Source organism: Elephantulus edwardii, unplaced genomic scaffold (assembly GCF_000299155.1).
Source record: "Elephantulus edwardii isolate Elephantulus edwardi_28Jun2011 unplaced genomic scaffold, EleEdw1.0 scaffold00051, whole genome shotgun sequence".
Lineage (NCBI taxonomy): Eukaryota > Metazoa > Chordata > Mammalia > Macroscelidea > Macroscelididae > Elephantulus > Elephantulus edwardii.
The window spans coordinates 1425441-1447315 of record NW_006399801.1 but is presented as its reverse complement, the minus strand read 5'-3'; the positions used below and the strand labels follow the sequence as shown (position 1 = coordinate 1447315).

General features: G+C 38.9%; 1 protein-coding gene across 1 annotated transcript in view; it reads right to left on the bottom strand.

Annotated features, from left to right (window-relative positions):
* The window catches only part of DSCAM (Down syndrome cell adhesion molecule), an 845501-nt gene that overhangs the window by 776029 nt on the left and 47597 nt on the right, over positions 1-21875 (bottom strand). The window contains exon 2 of the mRNA XM_006886768.1: positions 12858-13175. Within this exon, the coding sequence (XP_006886830.1) occupies positions 12858-13175 (318 nt within the window). The remainder of the gene's footprint in view (positions 1-12857; positions 13176-21875) is intronic.

Here is a 21875-nt window from a genome sequence, read left to right as displayed (position 1 = left end):
TCAAGACTCTTCTCCATCACCACAACTCAAAGGCATCATTTCTTCTTCTGTCATCCTTAGTCATTGTCCAGCTCTCTGATGCATAGCAAGTAATTGACATAACATGATGGTAGATAAAGAAAATACTATTGTCAACGACTTAATCTTACTTGGATCATCAACAAACTTGATACCAGTAGCCAGGATATTAGGGGACATATTGCATTGGGAAAGATTGCTGTCAGGAACCTCTCAAAATTACTGAGGTGCAAGGATGTTAGTTTGAGGACTAAGGTTCACGTAATTCAGGCCATGGTCTTTTTAAAAAAATTTTTTTAAGGCCATGGTCTTTTAAATCACTTACTGATCTGAGAGCTGAAAATTGAATAAGGATGGCAGAAGAACTGATGCCTTTGAACTGTGGTCTTGGAGAAGAGCACTTAATATCCTTTGGACTATTGAGAAATCAAATAGATATGTCATATAGAAAGTACAGCCAGAGGCAAAGATGACAAAGCTTCATCTCATGTACTCTAGGCATGTTGCTAGAAGAGTCTATTCCTTGGAAAGGGTCATCATTCTTGAAAAGGTGGAGGGTCAGAGAAAAGAGGAAGACCCTCTACCAGATGGATTGACACTGTGACTACAGTGGCGGGCTCAAGTGTGTCAGAAATGATGAAGATGGCACAGGATAAGCAGGGTTAACATCTGCTGTTCATAGAGTTGCTATGAATAGTACTCCACTTGATGGTACCTCACAGCAATAGCATGACTAAACCAATTAATGTGTGCAAAGCCCATAGAACCATATCTGACATTATTAGGTTGATTATGGCTACAATTGACAATAACCGGGGCTGCATCTCTAAGCATGGGAAAGACTGCTGTTTCCAAACTCAAAGCACTGATGTAGACTAATAGACATGGTATCAGCAATTAGGAGAACAGGAGACATACTGCACAGGGAAAAGTCTGCAGTCAGGAACCTCTCCAAATTATTGAGGAGCAGTGATGCTAGTTTGAGAACTAGGGTGCATCTGATGCAAGGCATGGTCTTTTCAGTCATTTGTTATGCATCTAAGAGCTGGGTAGTGAATAAAGATGGCAGAAGAATAATTGATACCTTTGAGCTATGATGCTGGAGAGTACTGAGTATCTCAAGGACTGCCAAAAGAACAAACAGGTAAGTCTTTGAGAAATTGCAGCCAGAATGCTCCTTGGAGGCAAATATGATGAAGGGGATAAGAAAGGGTTCATATCTGTGTTCACAGTGTTGCTATGAGTTGTATTCAACTTGAAAGCCTAACAAGAACAGTTCGAGTTATTCCAATGACAAGAATCTGGGTGCAAAGTTTATTTTTCAGATTTTTAATTATCTCATATTTAAATTGAGTGGTTTAGGACAGGAAGTGATAAGGAGTTGTACTTCTGTTTGAATCGGCTAGCTGCTCTACAGGGAAAAGATGGGCAGTCTCCTGTGGTGTGATTTACTGTTCCAAAAACATGCTGGAGGATAAGCTACGAGTCAATTCTGACTTAATGGTACCTAACAACAAACATAATATGCCATTCATAGTGTGCTTGTCATTACCAACCCTCCCATTTTTAATATTACTATTTTTTTTTTATTCTCATCTCAAACTAGACCTTTTTCTCAGTTTGGGAATATTCTAAGATGCCTATAACAGCACTCAATATATACAGAATGATGGGTCAGGCTGTGCTTCAATATCTCCAGGAGAAGAGCCACGAGCTAAAAATTCAAGGTGCTCAAAAACCTGAAAGGCCAAGCGACATAGTGGGTTAAGCAGAAACTAACCCTATTAGTTATTTAGTAAGTGCTAACCCAATTCAGTGGTTCTAACTCACCAATCAAGGATGGTGAAATTCCACCTAACATACTTTAAGCATGTTACCAGGAAAGGCCAGAAATCCCTGATCATCTTAAAGGTTGGCAAAAGATGGGCCCAAGGAGTGGATTTTGTTCTAGGTTCGACAGGTGACTAAGTGATAGCCTTGGAGGCTGCATCATTCTCTATCTGATCGGTAAGCCTAGTATTTTTGTATGATTTGAGTTTTGCTCCACATTTTCACACACTCTATCCAGAATCTTCTACTATGATATCTTTAGGTCTGTGGTAACACCTGAGCACCATCTAGTTTTCTAACCTATAAAATCTGAGGTTCATGTGAACCTTTAGACTAATTTTCTCTCTGCATTCTTGGTTTTCTTCTCACTTCTATGTTCTGGCCAGGCAGAGACAAATAATTGCATCTTCAATGGCTTCCAGAAAGCTTTTAAAATCCCATTTGATACTCATCAAAATAAAATGTATTGTCTTTGTAAAAGACTACATTATGCTACTCGTCCCGGATGCCCCCAAAAGGGTGATCTCAAGGTTCCTTTAAGTAAACCTTTAATCATATCATTAAATTTAATGTTAGCTGCCACCTAGTCTAGCCTTAACTTGTCACAACCTCACACATAACTGGACCAGATTATTATACTCCAATAGCTTTTCACTGGCTGACTGTAGTAGACTGCTGGGCTTTTCTACCTAGTTTATCTTAATCTAGAAGTTCAGCAGTAACATGTTCTGCAACATAGCAAGAGAAAAGTCCTACTAATGAATGAATGGCAGCTACATGAGGTACATCAGCTGGAAATCAAACCTGGTATTCCACACGCTGCTTTTAGGAATCACCAAGTCAACTCCAGTTAACAGTGACCCTATATACCATCAAAACCAAAGGAGCCATCCTCATGGCACCAAGCTCTGACATGCTCAAGTTGCTCTGCTGAAGTCACCTTGTCAATCCATCTCATTTAATGTCTACCTCTCTTTCATTGACCCTCTAATTTTGCCAGCATGTCTTTTTCCAAGGATGGCACTTGCTCACAACAAGCCCAAAGCACGTGAGTCAAAGTTTCACCATCCTTGCTTCTAAGGCGTTCCCTGGTTATACTTCCTTCATCACAGATTTTTCTTTTGCCAGACCATGAGATATTTAATGCTCTTCGCCAACAACAAGTTAAAGGCCTCTCTTCTTCTTTGATAATTTTTGTTCATTGCCCAACTGTCAGATACACATTGAGTGAAAATAACATGCACTGCTTCATTTTCATCTTTAAACTGTTATCCCTATTGTTCAGCACTTTCAAGAGATCCTTGGGAGCACACTTCCCCAATGCAACACATCTCTGGATATCTTGATGGCTGTTCCCACGAGTGTTAATTGTGGAGTGACATAAAATTAAATTCCTGACAACTTCAATCTTTTTCTCATTTGTAATGATTTTGTCTATTGATCTAGATGTGAAGTGTTTTGTTTTCTTTATGTTGAGGTGCTATCCATACTGAAAGCTGCAGTATTTGATCTTCGTCATTAAATACTTCCAAGTTTTTTCCATTTTCGACAACTAATACTGTATCATCTTCATAAAGTTAGGCTGTTGATGAGTCTTCTTCCTCCAAGCCTGAAGCCATATTCTTCATAGAGTACAGCTTCTCCAACTAGTCTATTGCACAGATACTAGGTAAGGGGAAAGATGACAACTTCGACACAGACCTTTCCTGATTTTAAACCATGTAGTATCGCCCTGTTCTGTTCAAACTGCTTCATGGTTATGTACAAGTCTTGTGTGAGCACAATTAAGTGTTCTGGAATTCCCATTCTTCTCAATGTTATCTGTAATGTATTATGATCCACATGGTTGAATGCCTTTACATAATCAACAAAGCATAAGTTTCATGTTCGGGTTTTTTTTTTAAGTTTCTTTTTGGTATTCTACGCAATCAAGAAGCTTTAACAATAATGACTGACTGGAATTCAAAGTTTGGAAACAAAGAAAAAGATAGGTAATTGGAAAATAGGGATTTGGTGAGAGAAAGGAAGCAAGAAATTGTATGATACAATTTTGTACAATATTTTATTCATCGTAAACACCTAGTTTTTGAAAATCCAAATGTAACTGGTGATTACACTTATGGACCTTTTCTGATGAAATATACAAAAATCAAATGGACTATATTTGTGGAAAGAGATAAAAAAGTTAAAAAGTTAACAAGTCAGAACAAGCTTCTTGTTATTGTAGTTAGGTGCCATTAAGCCAAGTACATCTCATTTTCTTCTTCAAAGAATAGCACCTCCTAGCAACATGCCCAAATATGTAAGGTGAAGTCTCATCATTCTTGCCTCCAGAGAATCCAGCTGCACCTTCTCCAAGACGTATCTGCTTGTTTCTTGACCATCCATGAGATTTTCAGTGCTCTTTTCCAACACCACAGCTCAAAGGCCTCAATTCTTTTTCTGTCATTCTTATCAGAAAGACTATTGCCTGAACAGGTTTAGGGGTCGATTATGTAATAGAATTTCAACCGATCTTTGTAAGTTCAAAGAGAAGCTGTAGAGAATTAAAATATGACAACAAAAGCCATAACATAACTTTGGATATGCTGATGTTATGTGCCACTGAGTTGACTGGGATGCAAAACAACCCTATAAACAACAGAACTGAACTTTACCTTGTATCATTCTTGCAGTCTCTTTCATGCTGGATACCACTGTGGCTGTCACTGTATCTACCCATTTTGTCGGGTATTTTCTCTCTTTGTCTGACCCTCCACCTCTCTCAACATGATTTTTTTTCTAGTTAATTGCCCCTCCTGACAACATACCCAAAGGTGCAGTTTCACCAGCATTGCTTCTGAGAATGGTTTTCCTCCAAGACAGCCTTTTAGTTCTTTTGGCAATCCAAGGAAAATTCAACTCTTCTCCAATATCACAATTCAAAGGCAACAAGTCTTCTATTATCCCTATTCACTATTCAACTTCAGAAGGATAGGAAGCAATTGAAAATACCATGGCTTCAATTAGGCACACTTGAGTCTTAAAATAAAATATCCTTGTTCTCCCACACTTTAGAGAGGTCTTTAACAGCAGATATTTTGTCCCTATGCAACATCTATTCTGGTTCTTTTAATAGCCTTGTATGGGTATTGATTGTGAGTTCAAGTTAAATAAAAATATTGACAACCTCAATCTTTCTTCCATTTATCATGATGTTGCCCATTAGTCCAGCAGTGAGAATTCTGTTTTATTGATGTTGAGATGCAATCCATATTGAAGGCTGTACTCTTTGATCTTCTACAGGAAGTATGTTAAGTGTTCTTCACTTTCTGAATGACCTTGATTTTGTCCCACCTAAAGTTTAGAATAGATTTGACACAATGAATGCTAATGACGAAAGACCAGATGAGTTGTGGGATGACATCTAGTATATCATACATAAAGAAATAAAAGGATCATTAAAAAGACAAGACCAAAATAGATGTTAGAAGCGACTCTAAATCTTGACCTTGGACGTGTTGTTGCTGCTCTTGTTGTCAGGTACGCTTAAGCCAATTAGGACTCACAGCAAATCTACAGAACAACAGGTTAAAGTCTTGCATTATCCTGTGCCATTCTCCTGATCTTTCCCATGCTTGAGTCCATTGTTACAATCACTGTGTCAATTAATTTCCTTGATAGTTTTCTTCTCTTGACTACAGAGAAACTAAATCTAAAAGTTGTAATGAGGAAGTAGAGAGAAGAACAGATTTTTCAAAGAGCAGTTTGAGAAGGCAAATAGTATGATGAAATAGGCTTCTACATGAAGGGCAAAAATCTATGACTGGCTACCAATGTCTTCTATTACATGAAATGCGTGGATCTATGTTTGAATTTACCAAACTGATGCAATGGAGTTTTGTTCTTTTTTTCTTTTTTTTTTTTTCAAATGTCCTAAATGCAGCAACTTTGGCTTTTGAGATTTTCGTCCTATTAATATATCAGTTTTCATATTAGTATTAGAAGTGTTCATTTTTGAGGCTCCAAAACTTAAACTAAAACTGCCATATTTGAATATACTTATCACGGCACAAACTGTTTCCTGAGAGCCTTGTGGCATAGATTTAGTCTTCATTCTATATGTGAACACTAATTATTTTAGCAGAGACAGGTCTAGAAAACTACAATACAAGCAAAAATGAAAAGAAGCACAGTTGAAATTTGATTGGCACTTGCACTGGGAGATAGAGAATTTGCTAGGTATTATGCTTCTTGTCATACATTGGGTTGTCCCAGCAGAAAATCCTGAGGCAATGAGTTGGGTTAAGTGATTGATTAAGGACTTGATCCCAGGAGAATCAGCGAGAGAATGGAAAAACCAGGGCAGCAAAGGAGAAGCAGCTGAGTGAGACTGCAATTTCAGATGAAGTCTCAGGCTCCACCTGATCCTGACAGAAGCTCTGAAGTGTAAATTACACCTCAGAGCTATCCTTTATCAATGCAAAGAAGGTGAGATTCTGCATTCCAGTACTAGTTCTGGCACGGCCATGAGGCTGGTCCCAGGAAGGTTAATTCCCAGGCACATCTCTGTCTCTTTTCTAAGGGCAGGGCAGTTCTAGTGTCCAAGTAACTCTCTAAAGATTGCTTTTAGCCACAAGCCTGCAGATGTTGGGATCAAGTGCAATACCGCAGAAATGGCCTCTGCATTCATGTTAATTCATCTTCATGGTCCACAACTTGAAAATGTGCCTGTAAGATGTAATACGATAAGGAGAAGCAGAAGAAAGAAGCTACTATGATAAAACTCTTGGAGGAAACTGGACATTCCTAGAACAGATGTTCATACAGTTGATGTACACTGGAGTATGTCACTTTTCCTCCATTAGAGTTAAACCTGTAGAATATACATACCTTTGGAGAGTAACATTTAGTAAAAAAAGGAAAGTATGCTGTTTCCCTGTACTTTGAAATCTGCTTTAATCAACTCAGGACAACTACCAGAGATAATTTATAAGTCTCAGAGTAAAAATATAAATTTAGTGCCATTAAAGTTACTAAATTAAAAAAAAATCCCATAATTTTTTTTTTTTAATTCTGCAGTTTTTCACTCAACCTCCCTCTTGGTTTCTATTTGTTTCTTCCAATGTGGGGATAATCACCATGCAACTCAGCTGAAAGCACCCATGACTGAGTATGTGTAATCCACCAGATACGCATTTCTTCTCCTCGCAGCCTAGTGTCAGAATGAGAACATCAACCTCTTCTCATAAGGGCCTACCGCCATAACCCACTGCAGAAAGCAACTTCTAAGGGATCCCAAAGTGTTGAAAGACTTGGCATTCACATCAGTTATGGGTAAAATCTACAACTTACAAAGCTGCTTGTCTGAGACAGGACTTCCTGTCACCATTCCCCGCTTCAACATGCTCTGTGGCAGGTACTCAACCCAGCCTACGCTGACACCAGGCCACCACCGGCATGGAGGTGACCAAATGTTGCTGCACAGAGGTGACAATGAATGATCAAGTAGGGCTTTTGGCACCAGAGAAAAGGGACAGTAGTTGCCATTACCTGGGTCAGGGAGAGGAATAATAGATGGATCCCCAAATAGTGACTGGAAGATAGCTGCCAATAGGGAAATGGAATGAGGCAAGTCTGCATTTGCACCAGGACTCCAAACTCCTAGTGAATACCCCTTTGTGCCATCAGATTTCACTTACAAAACAAATTCAAAGATAACTTTAACAGTAACTTAAAGATAATAACTGCAGAACATTTAATCCTGCTGAGCTCCAGAACCCCTGAGACCACACTGGAAACATGCCATTCAGTCAACTCTGAACAATCTGTGCACGTTGCAATCAGGAAACAGGGCATCAGATGGAGTAAAACCCACTGCCCATAGCTCAAGCCAATTCTAACTCATTGTGATGATATGAGGTATAAGAGAGGAAGGAGAAATTTTGGAGACTTATCAGCAAAATCAGAATGAGTGATATCCCTCTTGTCTGACAGATAGTTCCCAAACTATTTATTTGATTCCTAAGAAAAAAGAGGGAAGCTACAGACTTGAGGGTTTCACTGCAAAAGATAAAGGGCTGCAGTCTTCAATATGAGTTTAAGCTCAACATCAAGAAAACAAAAAGCCTCACCACTGGATCAACTAGCAGCATCATGATAGAGAAGAGACTGAGATTGTTAACAATTCCAGCTTGCTTGGTTTCACAATCAACACTCAAGGCACCAGCAGTCAGGAAATCAAAAGATTAATTGCATTGGCAAAATCTGTTGTCAGGGACCTCACCAGAGTGCTAAAGTGCATCTATGTCAGTCTAGAGACGAAGGTGTACCTGCTCCAAGTCATAGTCTTCACAATTACTTGCATCAGAGAGCTGGACAATGATGAAGGATTGATGTCTTTTGAGCTGTGGTGTTGGAGAAGAGTATTAAACAGACCATGGACTACCAAGCAAAAAAACCAGGTCTGTCCTGGAGAGGGTAAAACCAAGCTGTCCCTGGGAGGCAAGGGTTTTAAAGCTCCATCTCACATACTTAGGTCATGTTGCCAGGAGGGCCAGTTCTTGGAGAAGGACATCATGTCTGGGAAGGTGGAGGGTGAACACAGGAGAGGAAGACTCCAGATGAGATGGACTGACACAGTAACTGGGGTAATGGGGGTAAATGTGTCAGAGCCAGTGAGATTGGTTCAGGATAAGACTATAGTTTATGAGTCACAGGCACCTCAATGTCACAGAACAACAACAAGGAAAAAATGGCAAAACAATCAGTTTTCCATGTTTCAGATGTTTACAGACACCAGAGAACTAGAAGCAGGAGGCAGAGTGCCTGTCCTGTTGGGGAAATAGCATGACATCAATACAAAATTATTTGCATTTAGTTCATAGCTGACATCTTAATAAATTAATTGAGCAACTGTTAGGTCAAGGACTGCAGCCTCCTATATGGATTGAAGCTCAACATCAAGAAAACAAAGATTCTCAACAATGGGCTAATTGGCAGCATCAGTATGGATGGTGAAGAGATTGAGATAGTTAACAGTTTTAGTTTGCTTGGCTCCACAATCAACACTCTTGGTAACAGCAGCCAGGAAATCAAGAGACGAATTGCATTGGGAAAGTCGGCTGTGAGGGACCTCTCAAGAGTACTGAAGAGCAAGGACATCAGGCTGGAGGCTAAGGTGCGCCTGATCCGGGATATAGTCTTCACAATTACGTGCTATGCATCAGAGAGTTGGACAGTGAATAGAGATGATAGAAAGAGAATTGATGCCTTTGAGTTGTGATGCTAGAGAAGAGTGTTGAATATGCCATGGACTGCTAGGAGAACAAATACATTTGTCCTAGAGAAGGTGAAGCCGGAATGCTCCTTGGAGCCAAGGATTCTGAAGCTTCGTCTGACATACTTTGGGCTTGTTGCAAGGAGGGATTGGTCCTTGGAGAGGGACATCATTCTTGGCAAAGTGGAGGGGCGGTGAAGGAGAGGAAGACCTTCGATGAGATGGATCGATTCTGTGACTGGAGCGGTGGGAATAAGTGCATTTGAGATGGCTAGGTTGGCACAGGATAGAACAGTGTTTAGAGCTCTTGTACATAGGGTCACTATGAGTCACAAACGACTCAACGGCACATAACAACAACTCTTAGGTAATAAGTAAATTTTGAAAGCATACTATACATCACACACTATCTGAAACACTATAGAAATTCTCACCTTTGTGAGATGAACAATTAGCTGAAGAAAAAAAAGGCATATACAGAAGAACAGCTGCAAAAAGAGTATCAAGACCTGGAGTGCATAGGAATAAGGGTGACTGAACCCAAACCCAAACCCACTGCTGCCAAGTTGATTCTGACATCATGGCACCAGATAGCCTCATCATTCCTCTTGGTGTAGAAGGACAAAAGAGATCTCTGGTGATTTAGCTGGACTCAAGTTGTCACAAAGGTCGTGCCTCTCTGGTAGTTTGAATCTACCATCAGCTCCTTGGGACAAAGATAAGAAATCCCATCCTTCAAATTTGCAGCTTCATAAATCCAGTGGAGAGTCAACAATTAGTCAATTCCAACTGAACCAACAAGAGAGTTAAAAAACTCAAGAGAACCCTCTGAAGTAGACTGCTGTTGTGTGGACAGGTGCCATAAAGTCCACTAGACCTCACAGGAACCCTATAAAGAGATCTGACCTTGCGCTATTCTGCACAACCCTCAGAGTATCTGTCAGGCACAAGCCCATTGCTGGAGGATCAGAGAAATAGAAGACCCCAACAAGACAGACTGACAGAGTGAGTCTAACAGCAGACTTCTAGGGAGCAAGACGGGTAGTTTCTTTCCATAAAGACTTTGAGCCTCAGAAACCTTATGGAGGCCACTACGGGTTAGAATCTCCTTGACTACAGTGAGTTTATTTATTTTCTAAGTAAGAAGTATTCACTGCATCTCCTTGTTTGTCAGGTTTACAAATCCTGATGAAAGACATACATATTTTAATTATTCAAAGGTATCACTTTTTTGCTCTCTTGATTAAAGTCATTCTTTTTATTCTTAAATACATTCATGCATAGACCTTGAAACTCATGAGTGTGTCATGAAGATCAAAATAGAGTTGGGAAAATGACTCACTGGCACAGAGAGTCACAGTCTAAGGTTTGATTGCTCACATCAAAGTGATCTTATTCAGTAATTCAGAAACAACTCGTATTTTGCTCATGTTCCGATGTCTTCACCTCCCTCCTCCTCACTTGCTGCAGATAATATTACAAAGCTCCTCTAGTTAGCTGGTGCATAACACAATAATCAAAGTCATATTCTTTTTGCCCTGCCATTATATTTTGTCAGTCTCCCAAGTATTTGATAGGCTAAGTTTAAAAAAATTAAGATGTGGTTTGCTAACAGGAATCTAGCTGTGAATTTGGTTTCCTGGGTTTGTTAAATCTGACACAATGTGTCTCCAAGTACAGTCTTTGATGTCTATGCATCTCCAACTGCACTGCTGGGTTGATTTACAGCAATGAAACGGGAAAAAAAAAATCCATGTGCCTTTAAAAGGAATATTACTGATTCTGAATTTACATATTGACAATAATTCAGTAAAATGTCATATATTAAAGAAATTTAAAAAAGGATTTTACTTAACAAGGATGTTGATATTTCAGGCTGGTTCTGTTTTAGTTATGACATATATTAATGCAATAGCTTTCCCCTATTTCAATTGTTTTCTACTCTAGATTTGTTTTCTTCTGTTTCTCCCTCCCATTCCTCTATTTCTTGACCCCAGGTCAGGGAAATAAACAAAATATGCTCCGTTTAAGACATTGAAAGTTTGAGTTAAAGTGTCAATCAGTCAAAATCTGTATCTTTTTGAGTATGAGTACAACACAGTGATCCTATGAACAACAGATCTTAACCCTGTCCTATGCTGTCTCATCCTCACAATCTCTGACACTCTTGAGCCCTTTGCTGCAATCACTGTCTCAATGTATCTTGTTGAGGATTTTCCTCTCTTGTGTTGATCCACATCTTCCCAAGCACAATGACCCTCTCCAAGGAACAGCCTCTCCCAGCAACATGCCCAAAGAATGTGAGATAAAGCTTTATCATCCTTGCCTCCAATGAGCTGCATTTTCAGCCTTTCTGGCTGCATTTTCTCCAAGACATATCTGTTTGTTCTTTCAGCAATATATGGGATATTCAGTACTCTTCAACACCGGAGCTCAAAAGCACAAATTCTTCTGTGATTCTTATTCACTATTTACCTTTCAGATAAAAAAAAATGAAAAGACCATGATCTGAATCAGGTGCACCTTAGCCGTCAAAGATTCTCACTAATTTGGAGAAGTCTCTAATAGCACACTTGCCCAATGAAATACGTCTCCTCACCTCCTGACTGCTGGTATCAAAGGTGTTGATCATGTCTGCAAGTAAAACAAATCTTTTAAATATTTTTTACTTTACTACAAGTAAAGTAAATTTTTAACATTAATCTTTTCTTTTCTATCATGATATTTCATATTAGTCCAGCAGTGAGGATTTTTGTCTTCCTGATGTTGAGATGCAATCCATATTGAAGGCTGTAGTGTTTGATTTTCTGCAGCAAGCATTTAAATTCCTCCTACTTTTCAGCAAGCAAGATTGTGTCTTCCCCTGATCCTGAGACCACATTCTTCTTTACAGAGTCCAGCTTCTCAAATTATTTTTTTCAGCATTCATACTGAATAGGTATGGAGACAGGATACAACCCTGATGTACACTTTTCCTAATTGTAACAATTTCTTGGTCTAAGTTTTGCTGGAGCACAATTAAATGTTCTGGGATTCCCATTCTTTGTAATGTTAACAATAATTTGTTACGGTCTATAGAGTCAAAGATCTCTGCACAGTCAATAAAACACAAATAAACATTCTTCTGGTATTCTCTGCTGTCAGCCAGGATCCATGAAACATCACCAATAATATCCTTGGTGCCACAGCCTCTTCTAAATCCAGCTTGAACTTCTGGCAGTTCTCTCTCAATATATTGTTCTAGCTGTTTTTAGAAGATCGTAAGCAATATTTTGCTTGCATGTGGCATTAATGATATTGTTCAATAATTTCTACATTCTATTGGATCACCTTTCTAAAATTAGAATGTATCTTACACTAAACCAACTTGGTGGTGCAATGTGTAACCTACTGAGCTTTCAGCAGTTCAAATCCACCAGCCAGTCCTCAGGAGGCTGGAAAGTCTCCTGCCATGAAGATTAATGGCCACAGAAATTAACGGAGGGTTGCTATCCTTTAGAACCAACTCAGAGGCAGTGGGATACCAACTTCATATCGATAGTTTCAAATGTTAGCTCCAATAATTAAGTTGCTTTGAAATCTTGCCAAGGAACATTCTCAAATCCCAAAGAAATCAGCAGCAGCAGCATGAATCCATGACAGAGATTTCACTGATGTTCATCTGTGATGACATTTTTATAGTTATCATTGACCAAACCACCTCTACCCTAGGCAGGCATAGCAGGAAACAATTCTGAAGAACTGTACTTACCAGCCTTGATGTGGACATCCTGACTTCTAATTTTCCCTGAAGGATTTTCAGCTGTGCAATAATAAGTATTATCATGGATTAAGGTACTAAAGCTTGAAGGAGGGAAGGGGAAAATTTGGAGAGTGCCGTTGGGGTGGACGTGGCGGATCCCGGGGACATCGTAGATCTCCTCGCCCGTCGCTAGGTACCATCTGAGAGTCACAGGAGGGATTCCTGCAGCTGGGCAGGGCACCAGGGTCCCCGAGGTGCTCGCAAACACTACCTCTTGCAGAGATGCATTGACAAAGTAGAGGCTGGAGTGTAGATCTTCACTGAAAACTGTAAGAAGACAAGAGAAGAGGCCGTAAGAAAAACACACTTTCAAAATTTTCAATTCCATCAGTGAGGTTTCCGGTGGCCATTTTAAGAAACAATCACAAGATGTTCTACTAAAACAAAATAAAACCAGTAATTGAGACTCCTGGTAAACACAAGTGTCAAAGTAGAACTTTGAGAGAACAGGTGACAGAGTAGAACCACTGAAGTAGGTTACCAGGTATTTCTTCCAAGGAATCTGGAGTTAAATTTTAACCCTGAATCCTGTAATGAGTAGCTAACGACTTAACGACTTGTACTGAGGGATGCTCTATTTAAACTGAATAAACAGGAATGTCTCAATGGGCAGACAGATTGATACTGGGACATGATGTTCTACCCTAGTTCCATATTTGTACACAAACTAATATGTTTATCTGAATTTAAATTTTAATGAATTACACCTTAGTCCAAGGATGTTCTTCTTCCACTACAGTAACTATAATTAGACTTTGCATTATTTTTAAATTGTTTACTATCTTCCCAGAGCAATGGTGTCACTCTGGAGACTAAGGTGCATCTGGTACAGGCCATGGTCTTTGCAATCACTTGTTATGCATCAGAGAGTTGGACAATGACTATGAAGGATAGGAGAATTGATGCCTTTGAGCTGTGGTGCTGGAGAAGAGTATTGAGTGTACCATGTACTGCCAAGAAAACAAACAAATTCATCCTGGAAAGGGTGAAACCGGGCTGCTCCTTGGAGGCGAGGATTCTGGGACTTCGTCTGACATACTTTGGACATGATGTAAGGAGGGACCTGTCCTTGGAGAGGGACATAATGCTTGGGAGCATGGAGGGACAGCGCAGGAGAGGAAGACCCTCTAGGAGGTGGATTGATTCAGTGATTGGGATAATTAGAATGGGTGTGTCGGAGGCAGTGTGATTGGCACAGGACAGAGCAGGATTTAAGGCTGTTGTACATAGGGTTCCTATGAGTCACAAGGAACTCAACGGCATATAACAGCAACAACAACTATCTTCCCAAGAAGAGAGAATGCCAACTATTTCTTAGGCATTAGTGAGCACTGGCCAATCTATGCTAGATATGAAAAACTAAGAATGGTGTCATAGTCATTGTCCAAAAGAGCATTTCCTGAGAGATCTATCCTGAAGCACAATACTATTAGTAACAGGATATCATTCATATTTATACAAGGAAGACAGAAGACTGATAACATAATTATTATTCAAGCATACAACCACCAAAATCAAAATTACAAAAATTAAGGATTTCTACCCACTTCTGCAGCCTGAAATTGATCAAATATGCTATCAAGGTGCATTAATAGTAAGTAGTGACTAGAATGCAAATACCATGTGATATTAACAATATTGTTCATGATAATGGCTTTCTGCACTCTGTTGGATTACTAGGTTTTTGTGACCCATGGACATAACAAAGGGAGAAAATAAAGTACACACTGAGGGTCTCAAGGATAGAGAGCAAAAGGAACTTAATATACTACAAGAGAGAAGCTGAACATACACACATCCTAAACAAAATAAAATTAGTGCTATTAACATAGAATGTTTGCTGTGGGCACTAGGATCTTATACAGAACTATCTATATGAGTTCAAACTGACAATAGTCTAAAGCACAGATGAGATGGTCACTGGAGGTAAAAATCAGAAGGAAAAACCAATATGCTTTCCAAACATTCACTCAAATCATAGGAAAGAAATAATAATGTGCCATCCAAACAGATATATACACACCCATGTTAACTGCTGCACTGTTCATAATAGCAAGAGATGGAAGCAACTCAAGTGCCCATAGACAAATAAATGGATAGAGAAGCACATAATGGAATACTACGCAGCTCTGAAAAACAAAGAGCTCATGAAATATAATACAAAATGGGTGACCCTGGAGGAATTATGTGGAGTGAAATATCTCAGTCACAGAGGGACAAATACTCAATAGTCCCACTGTTATAAAGCAGGATTGACCGGGGGGTTGCAGGGAAACTAAGAAAAGGGAATAAATAATGAACACTGTATTTAAATAGATGAGGAAAAGAACTGTCTAAAATAAATGTATGATTAAATATTATTTGCATGACAACAGTCCAGAATAAGAGGTGTATAGCAAAGTGGACTGAGTGGCACAGGGAATTGTGCAAAAATGAAAGAAAAATGAAAGCGAAAAGTGAACTGGGGAGGGGTAGGGAGGAAAATGTGAAAAAAAATGAATGAGTGAAAATTCAAGATTTCTGTAAACTTTTGTTAAAATATCAATAAAAAAGGAAAATAATAATGGTAATTAAAAATATGAAGAGAGATGTTAAAAATTGTAATAGCATAGAAAATACATAACTAATGTCATTGAACTGCACATGCAGAATAATAAGTGAGTATATAGTTAGAAGTGTATATTGACACCAAAATGAAGTTTCATCTAAAATTTCATTCCTAGTTACATAACCCACCATAATCCATCAGCTCGCTGAACTATGGTGGTTTGGTAGCACTGTGATATTAGATGCTATGCAACTTTCACATGTCAATCACTCAGTGTGGACAGGTTTCAGCTGAGTTTCCAGACTAAGACAAATTAGAAAGTTGACATAACAATACCCAACAAAAGCATATCTACATATCTCTTATAGATTTAACTGCAATATCCTATGCCCAATATATGTTGGAACCCTATTCCCTGTACTTTTATATGGAATTCAATCCAATGTAATGTTCACAGCTTCAGTTTACTCGACTCCACGGTCAACACTCTTGGCACCAGTAGCCAGGAAATAAAAAAACGTATTGCGATGGGAGTCTGCAGTTAGGGACCTCTCTAAAGTACTCAAGAGCAACGGTGTCTCTCTGGAGACTAAGGTGCGCCTGATACAGGCCATGGTTTTTGCAATCACTTGTTATGCATCAGAGAGTTGGACAATGACTAGGGAGGATAGAAGGAGAATTGACGCCTTTGAGCTGTGGTGCTGGAGAAGAGTATTGAATGTACCATGGACTGCCAAGAAAACAAACAGATTCATTGTAGAGAGGATTAAACCAGGCTGCTCCTTGGAGGCAAGGATTCTGGGGCTTCGTCTGACATACTTTGGACATGTTGTCAGGAGGGACCTGTCTTTGGAGAGGGACATCATGCTGGGTAGAGTAGAGGGACAGTGCAGGAGGGGAAGACCCTCTATGAGGTGGATTGATTCAGTGACTGGCATAATTGGGATGGGTGTGTCAGAGGCAATGAGATTGGCATGGGATAGAGCACGGTTTAGGGCTGTTGTCCATAGGGTCGCTATGAGTCGCAAGCGATGGCACATAACAACAACAACAACAATGTAAACACATTCTGTAAGACAATCTAATGTAATAAATCAATCAGTTAGAATCCTAGGAGTGTAGTTGCTTTTAGGGAGTGCCAGGTCCACTCTGACTCACAGGAAACTCTGCACAATAAAAGGAAATACTGTCTGATCCTGCTCCATTCACACCTCATCCTACACCATTCACAGTATCTCTGCTGTGCTTGTCCATTGCTGTAGCCATTAGGGCAATCTATCTTGTTGAAGATCTTCCTCTTTTACTTATGATCCTCTACTATACCAAGAAAAATTACTTTTTCTGGAAACTGGCCCCTCTGGATATCATGCCCAAGTATGTGAAATAAAATCTCATTATCTTCATATATCTTCTGCCTCTATCAAGACAGACATGTGTGTTCTTTAGGCAGTTCATAGTATATTCAAGATTCTTTACCAAAACCACAACTCAAACATATAAATTCTTCTTCAATCAGCCTCACTTTCTGTGAACTTTCAAATGCACATAAGGCAACTGAAAATATCATGGCTCACTTAGATCAAGTAATGTTGTTGCTGTTGTTAATTGTCGTCAAGTTATAGACGACTCATAGGGACCCTATAAATGAAAGACCTGGACACCTGTATAACTTTAATCGTTTCTCCAAGTTCATAGAGTTTCCAGAGGCAAGCTATTTTGGAAGTGGATGCTGTTCCTGCTTCTAAGCTTGTTTTAATCGGGAAGCTCCACCAAATACTGTCTACTGTGAGTAACCATTATCGCATTTGACACATCAGTGTCACAGTGTTTAGCATCACAGCAAACAGGAGTTACCTCTGTACAACAAATGGACAGACAAGCGCTATACTACTTAGAAGAATGTTTGAACAAAACAATTAAAACCAGGCCTAAGGGTTGAATTTTAAAATCACCCACCTTTGCCTTGGTAGCATAACTTTCTATCCACAAGGCCCACAGCTCTTTCTATGTTGGTGGTGGTATTGCTAAGTATGGTTGAGTTGTAGAGGACTCATAGCTACCATATGAACTAAAGACCTGAATACTTGTATATAGCAATCAAATAAATCTATGAAAGTATTTTACACGCCAAAACCACTGCAAAATATCTCTTTAATGTACTAAGAAGAAAGGTTGTCACTTTGAGGATTTACATGTCTCTGATCCAAGCAATGTAGAGTAGATCCTAAATGGAATCATTTCTGAATTCTAAATAAAGCATCAAATACAGATCATCAGCAGAGCCACCTGAGAGAACACAGGTGCCAAGTGAGGTTAATCAAGGTACCTAAGAATCATAGATGACTAAGAACCATATATAAGGAAGGAAGGAATGGACACAGTTAAGACTCTTGAGCCTCCAGAACTCTGAGTCGATAAATTTCTGTTCTTTAAAAGCACTCACAGGGCGGAACCACTGTTACAGCAGCACCATAAAACTGAGTCAAAAATCCAACAGAAATGCATTAATATGTTGATCAAAGACACATAGTGGGTTATTTATAACAGCACTATTCTTAAGAGCCAAAATCTAAAAAAAGTAATAAAAAAGAAACAAAGAAAGCAAGCAAGCAGACAAGGTAAACTGTTGTTGATAACCAGACATGTAAGTCTGGAGGAGTAAGTAAACATCTCATCGCTACATGGACAAAATCTATTAGAAAATGAAATCAGCACAAAAGAAGAAACCAATTCTAAACATAATTTAAACTTCCAGATTCTGATGGGCCGGAAGCAACTACTGTTGATGTTAGCAGCTAGAAAGCTGGTCGATGACACATGGCTACTCCATTCACAAAAGGGTTAGGCCACTTACAACCAGGAGAAGATAAAATGGATGAAGAGGATCTTCTAAGAATCAAATCCCTATGCACATCCAAAAACTTCTCCAACAGGGTAAAAAGGGAAGCCACTGACTGGGAAAAAGTATTTGGTAATGACATATCAGATAGGGGACTTATATCCAGAATTTATAAAATACTTGAGCACGACCATAAGATAAAGGTAAATAATCCAATAGAAAAATGGGCACAGGATATGAACAGACACTTCACCGAAGAAATTATTCAGATGGCCAACAAGCACATGAAGAAATGTTCAAAATCCGTAGCTCTAAGAAAGATGCAAATGAAAACAACTAGGAGATATTATCTCACCCCAGTCAGAACAGCAACATTTAACAGAAAAGCAAGCAACAAATGCTGGCGAGGTTGTGGAGAAACTGGAACTCTTATTCACTGTTGGTGGGAGTGTAAAATGGTGTAACCACTGTGGAAGGCGGTATGGCGCTTTCTCAAAAAGTTGCAAATAGAGATAAAATTTGACCCAGCAATTTCACTACTGGGAATATACCCCAAAGAGACCACAACTGACATCGAAGCAGATATATGCACACCCAAGTTTACCATGGCTTTGTTCACAATAGCAAGGAGTTGGAAACAACCTAAGTATCCATCAGTAAACGAATGGATAGAGAAGCTGTGGTATATCCACACAATGGAATACTATGCTGCATTGAACAACAAGGGACTCATGCAATATTATTCAAAATGGGTGATCCTGGAGGACATTATGCTGAGTGAAGTATCTCAGTCACAAAATGACAAATACTGCATGGTGCCACTGTTGTAAAACAGGACTGACATCGGGGTTGGGAGGAGACTAATCTGGGTTCAATAATGTATACTGCATTGAAACAGATGAGGGAGAAAGCTGTTTAAAAGGCATATGTGATTAGGTATTTTTGTCATGACAGGTGTCTAGAGCGAAGGCTGCATAGTGGAGTGGACCTGGGGGAGGGTTTGTAAAACAATGAAATAATTTTTGTTTTACTTTTAAAAGAGGGTAGTGTACTAAGGGGAAGGGTTGGGAGGGGAGAAAAGTACAACAATGAATGAATGGAAATCCAAAGTCTCTGTAAATTTTTACTGAAATTAATAATAAATTTAAAAAAATTTAAAAAAGAAAATCAATAAAATGGATTGGGGGGGAAGGTTAGGCCATTTTGATCTACAGGTTTTCACTGGCAGAATTTCAAAAGTAGATAGCCAAATCTTTTTTTAGTCTATCCTACTCTAGAAACTTCTATAAAATCTGGTTACTATCACCATACCATGTAAGCTTCCCCTGACAACTGGGTGGGGGTGGATGCACTTGGGGTGCACTGATGAGAAACTGAATGCAAGTCTCCCATGTGGAAGGTGAAAATGTTACCACTGCCTGGAACCTACATACTCTCTGAATTTTTCCAAGTTACATGAGACAATGAACAATTACAGCTTTCTTTAAAAAAAAAAAAAAGGTCTAAAACCAGCCCAATAGTAAAACAGATAAGTATACTGTGATACATGTACACAATGAAATATTATCGAGTAAGAATGAAAAAATCCACAATTACCAAAAAAAATATTAAAATTACACAATTATAATGTAGAAAGAGTGTTAGAGGATTGATTATCCCATAAACTGCCAATAGAACAAACATGTAAGTCTTGGAGAAGGTGTAACCAGAGTGCTCCTTGGAGCACTTTAGCTTTGCCTCACATACTTTCAGAATGTTGCTAGGAGGGGTAGATCACGCTTGGAAATGTGGAGGGATAGCAATGGAGAGTAAGACCCTCAACCAAGTGTATTGACACAGTGAATGCAGCAATGGGCTTGAGTGTATCAGAGATTGTGAGGACGGCACAGGATAGGACAGAGTTCAGATTTGTTGTTCATGGGGTCATTTTGAGTCATACTCAACTTGATGGCACCTGACAACAATAATCAAGTACAAAGAAAGGAAAAAAGGACAAAAGGAGGACATGCTCTATCAAAGAACTTAAATAAAATAGTATTTAAATACGTGTTCTATGATGTTAAGGGTTAGGATGATGGTGTCTCAAGATATCTGAAGAGAGAATAAGGGATGATTCGACCTACTGGCAACTTTCTTTTCTTTATCTAAGAGTGGAGCAGGGAGTTCAGATAATGAACATTTCTTTGAGCTAGGCACTACACTGTAATCATGTGCAATTTCCTATACGTATTTTACACATCAATGAAAAGAGAAAAAGAAGTTTTTAAAATGGGATAAGATGAATATATGAGGGCTTAAATAAGAAAATTCTCCTCTAGTGCAATTTACTGCCTCTGAAAATCCACTGCATGATCAGCTATAGGTTGGTGCCATCTTGATGGTAAACAACAACAACAACAACAATAAGAACTCAAATCCCAGAGAGAGTAACACCTTTAAAACAAAGGAAGTCATTCAACAATTCTGGCAGCATCAGTTTCTTTAGAGAGGTCAGGAAATAGAAAAACTGAAGCATAAAACAAATCCCTGGGTTTTCTCACTGAATATGTGCTATTTGAATGAAATGCCAGTTGAGCTCAAAATGTGTATTGATTTTAGTTAGAGGCATGTTTGAATGGCTACACTTTCTAAAAAGAACTGTTTCTGTAAAGAATATAAAAAAGGAATATAAATTAGTCATAGGTGAATATATTTAGAATGCATAAATCTGAACTGATTCGGAGACTCCACAATGTTTCTATATTTGAGTAAATGCTTAGAAATGTAGTGCCATCTTGATCAGACAATTTGAAAACACATAAATGGATAGTCTCATAATGACTTGGAAAGCATGCCAGCTTCTATGAAATAATTCAAAGTCAGTTTGCACAAATAGGCTGATACGCTATAACAATTGTACATTTAACTAATGCATTTCAATCATTCCATCTATCTTTGAAACTCGTGCAATGATGCAACTGTCGACAGGGAGTGAGACTAGATTTCACATGGAAATAGGAAATTTTATCTTTGGCTGTTATGAATAAACCAAATAAAGAAAACAACATAAAGAGCTAGATTTACTCCTCTACCTTATACAACTGCAGATTCAGGTAATTTATGGGAAGAAATGGTTTTCATACATTGGAAAATAGACAAGGTAGAACAATACCCCATGAGAAAGAATAAGCAGAGCAGGTGAGTCTGGTGAATGCCTGGTTTTACAGCCTGGAGAGGGTTTCTTAGATTGTCTCTGGAGTAGAGGAAGCTACAAAGAACTAACAGGACTTGTTTCAGTGGGGGCACAAAGTGTGAGGGTCAAGGAAGTCAAGGTGGCTAGAATGCAAAAGGCAGAGAAAGGGAAGTTCATAGAGAGGGGTAGTTCAGTTCTGGAGAACTGAAGAAATGCCCTTTTGAATATATGGCTCTATACTGACCTATACATTCATGTGACAAAATTACCAGGGATGATGAAGAAACACAAGGACAGGAAGAAAATATCTAATTCCCACACAGAGGAGGGATACTTTATGTCTTCACCAGCCAGAGGGGAAAAACATCCACTATATGGAGTTTTAAATGTTGTTGTTGTTGTTGTTGT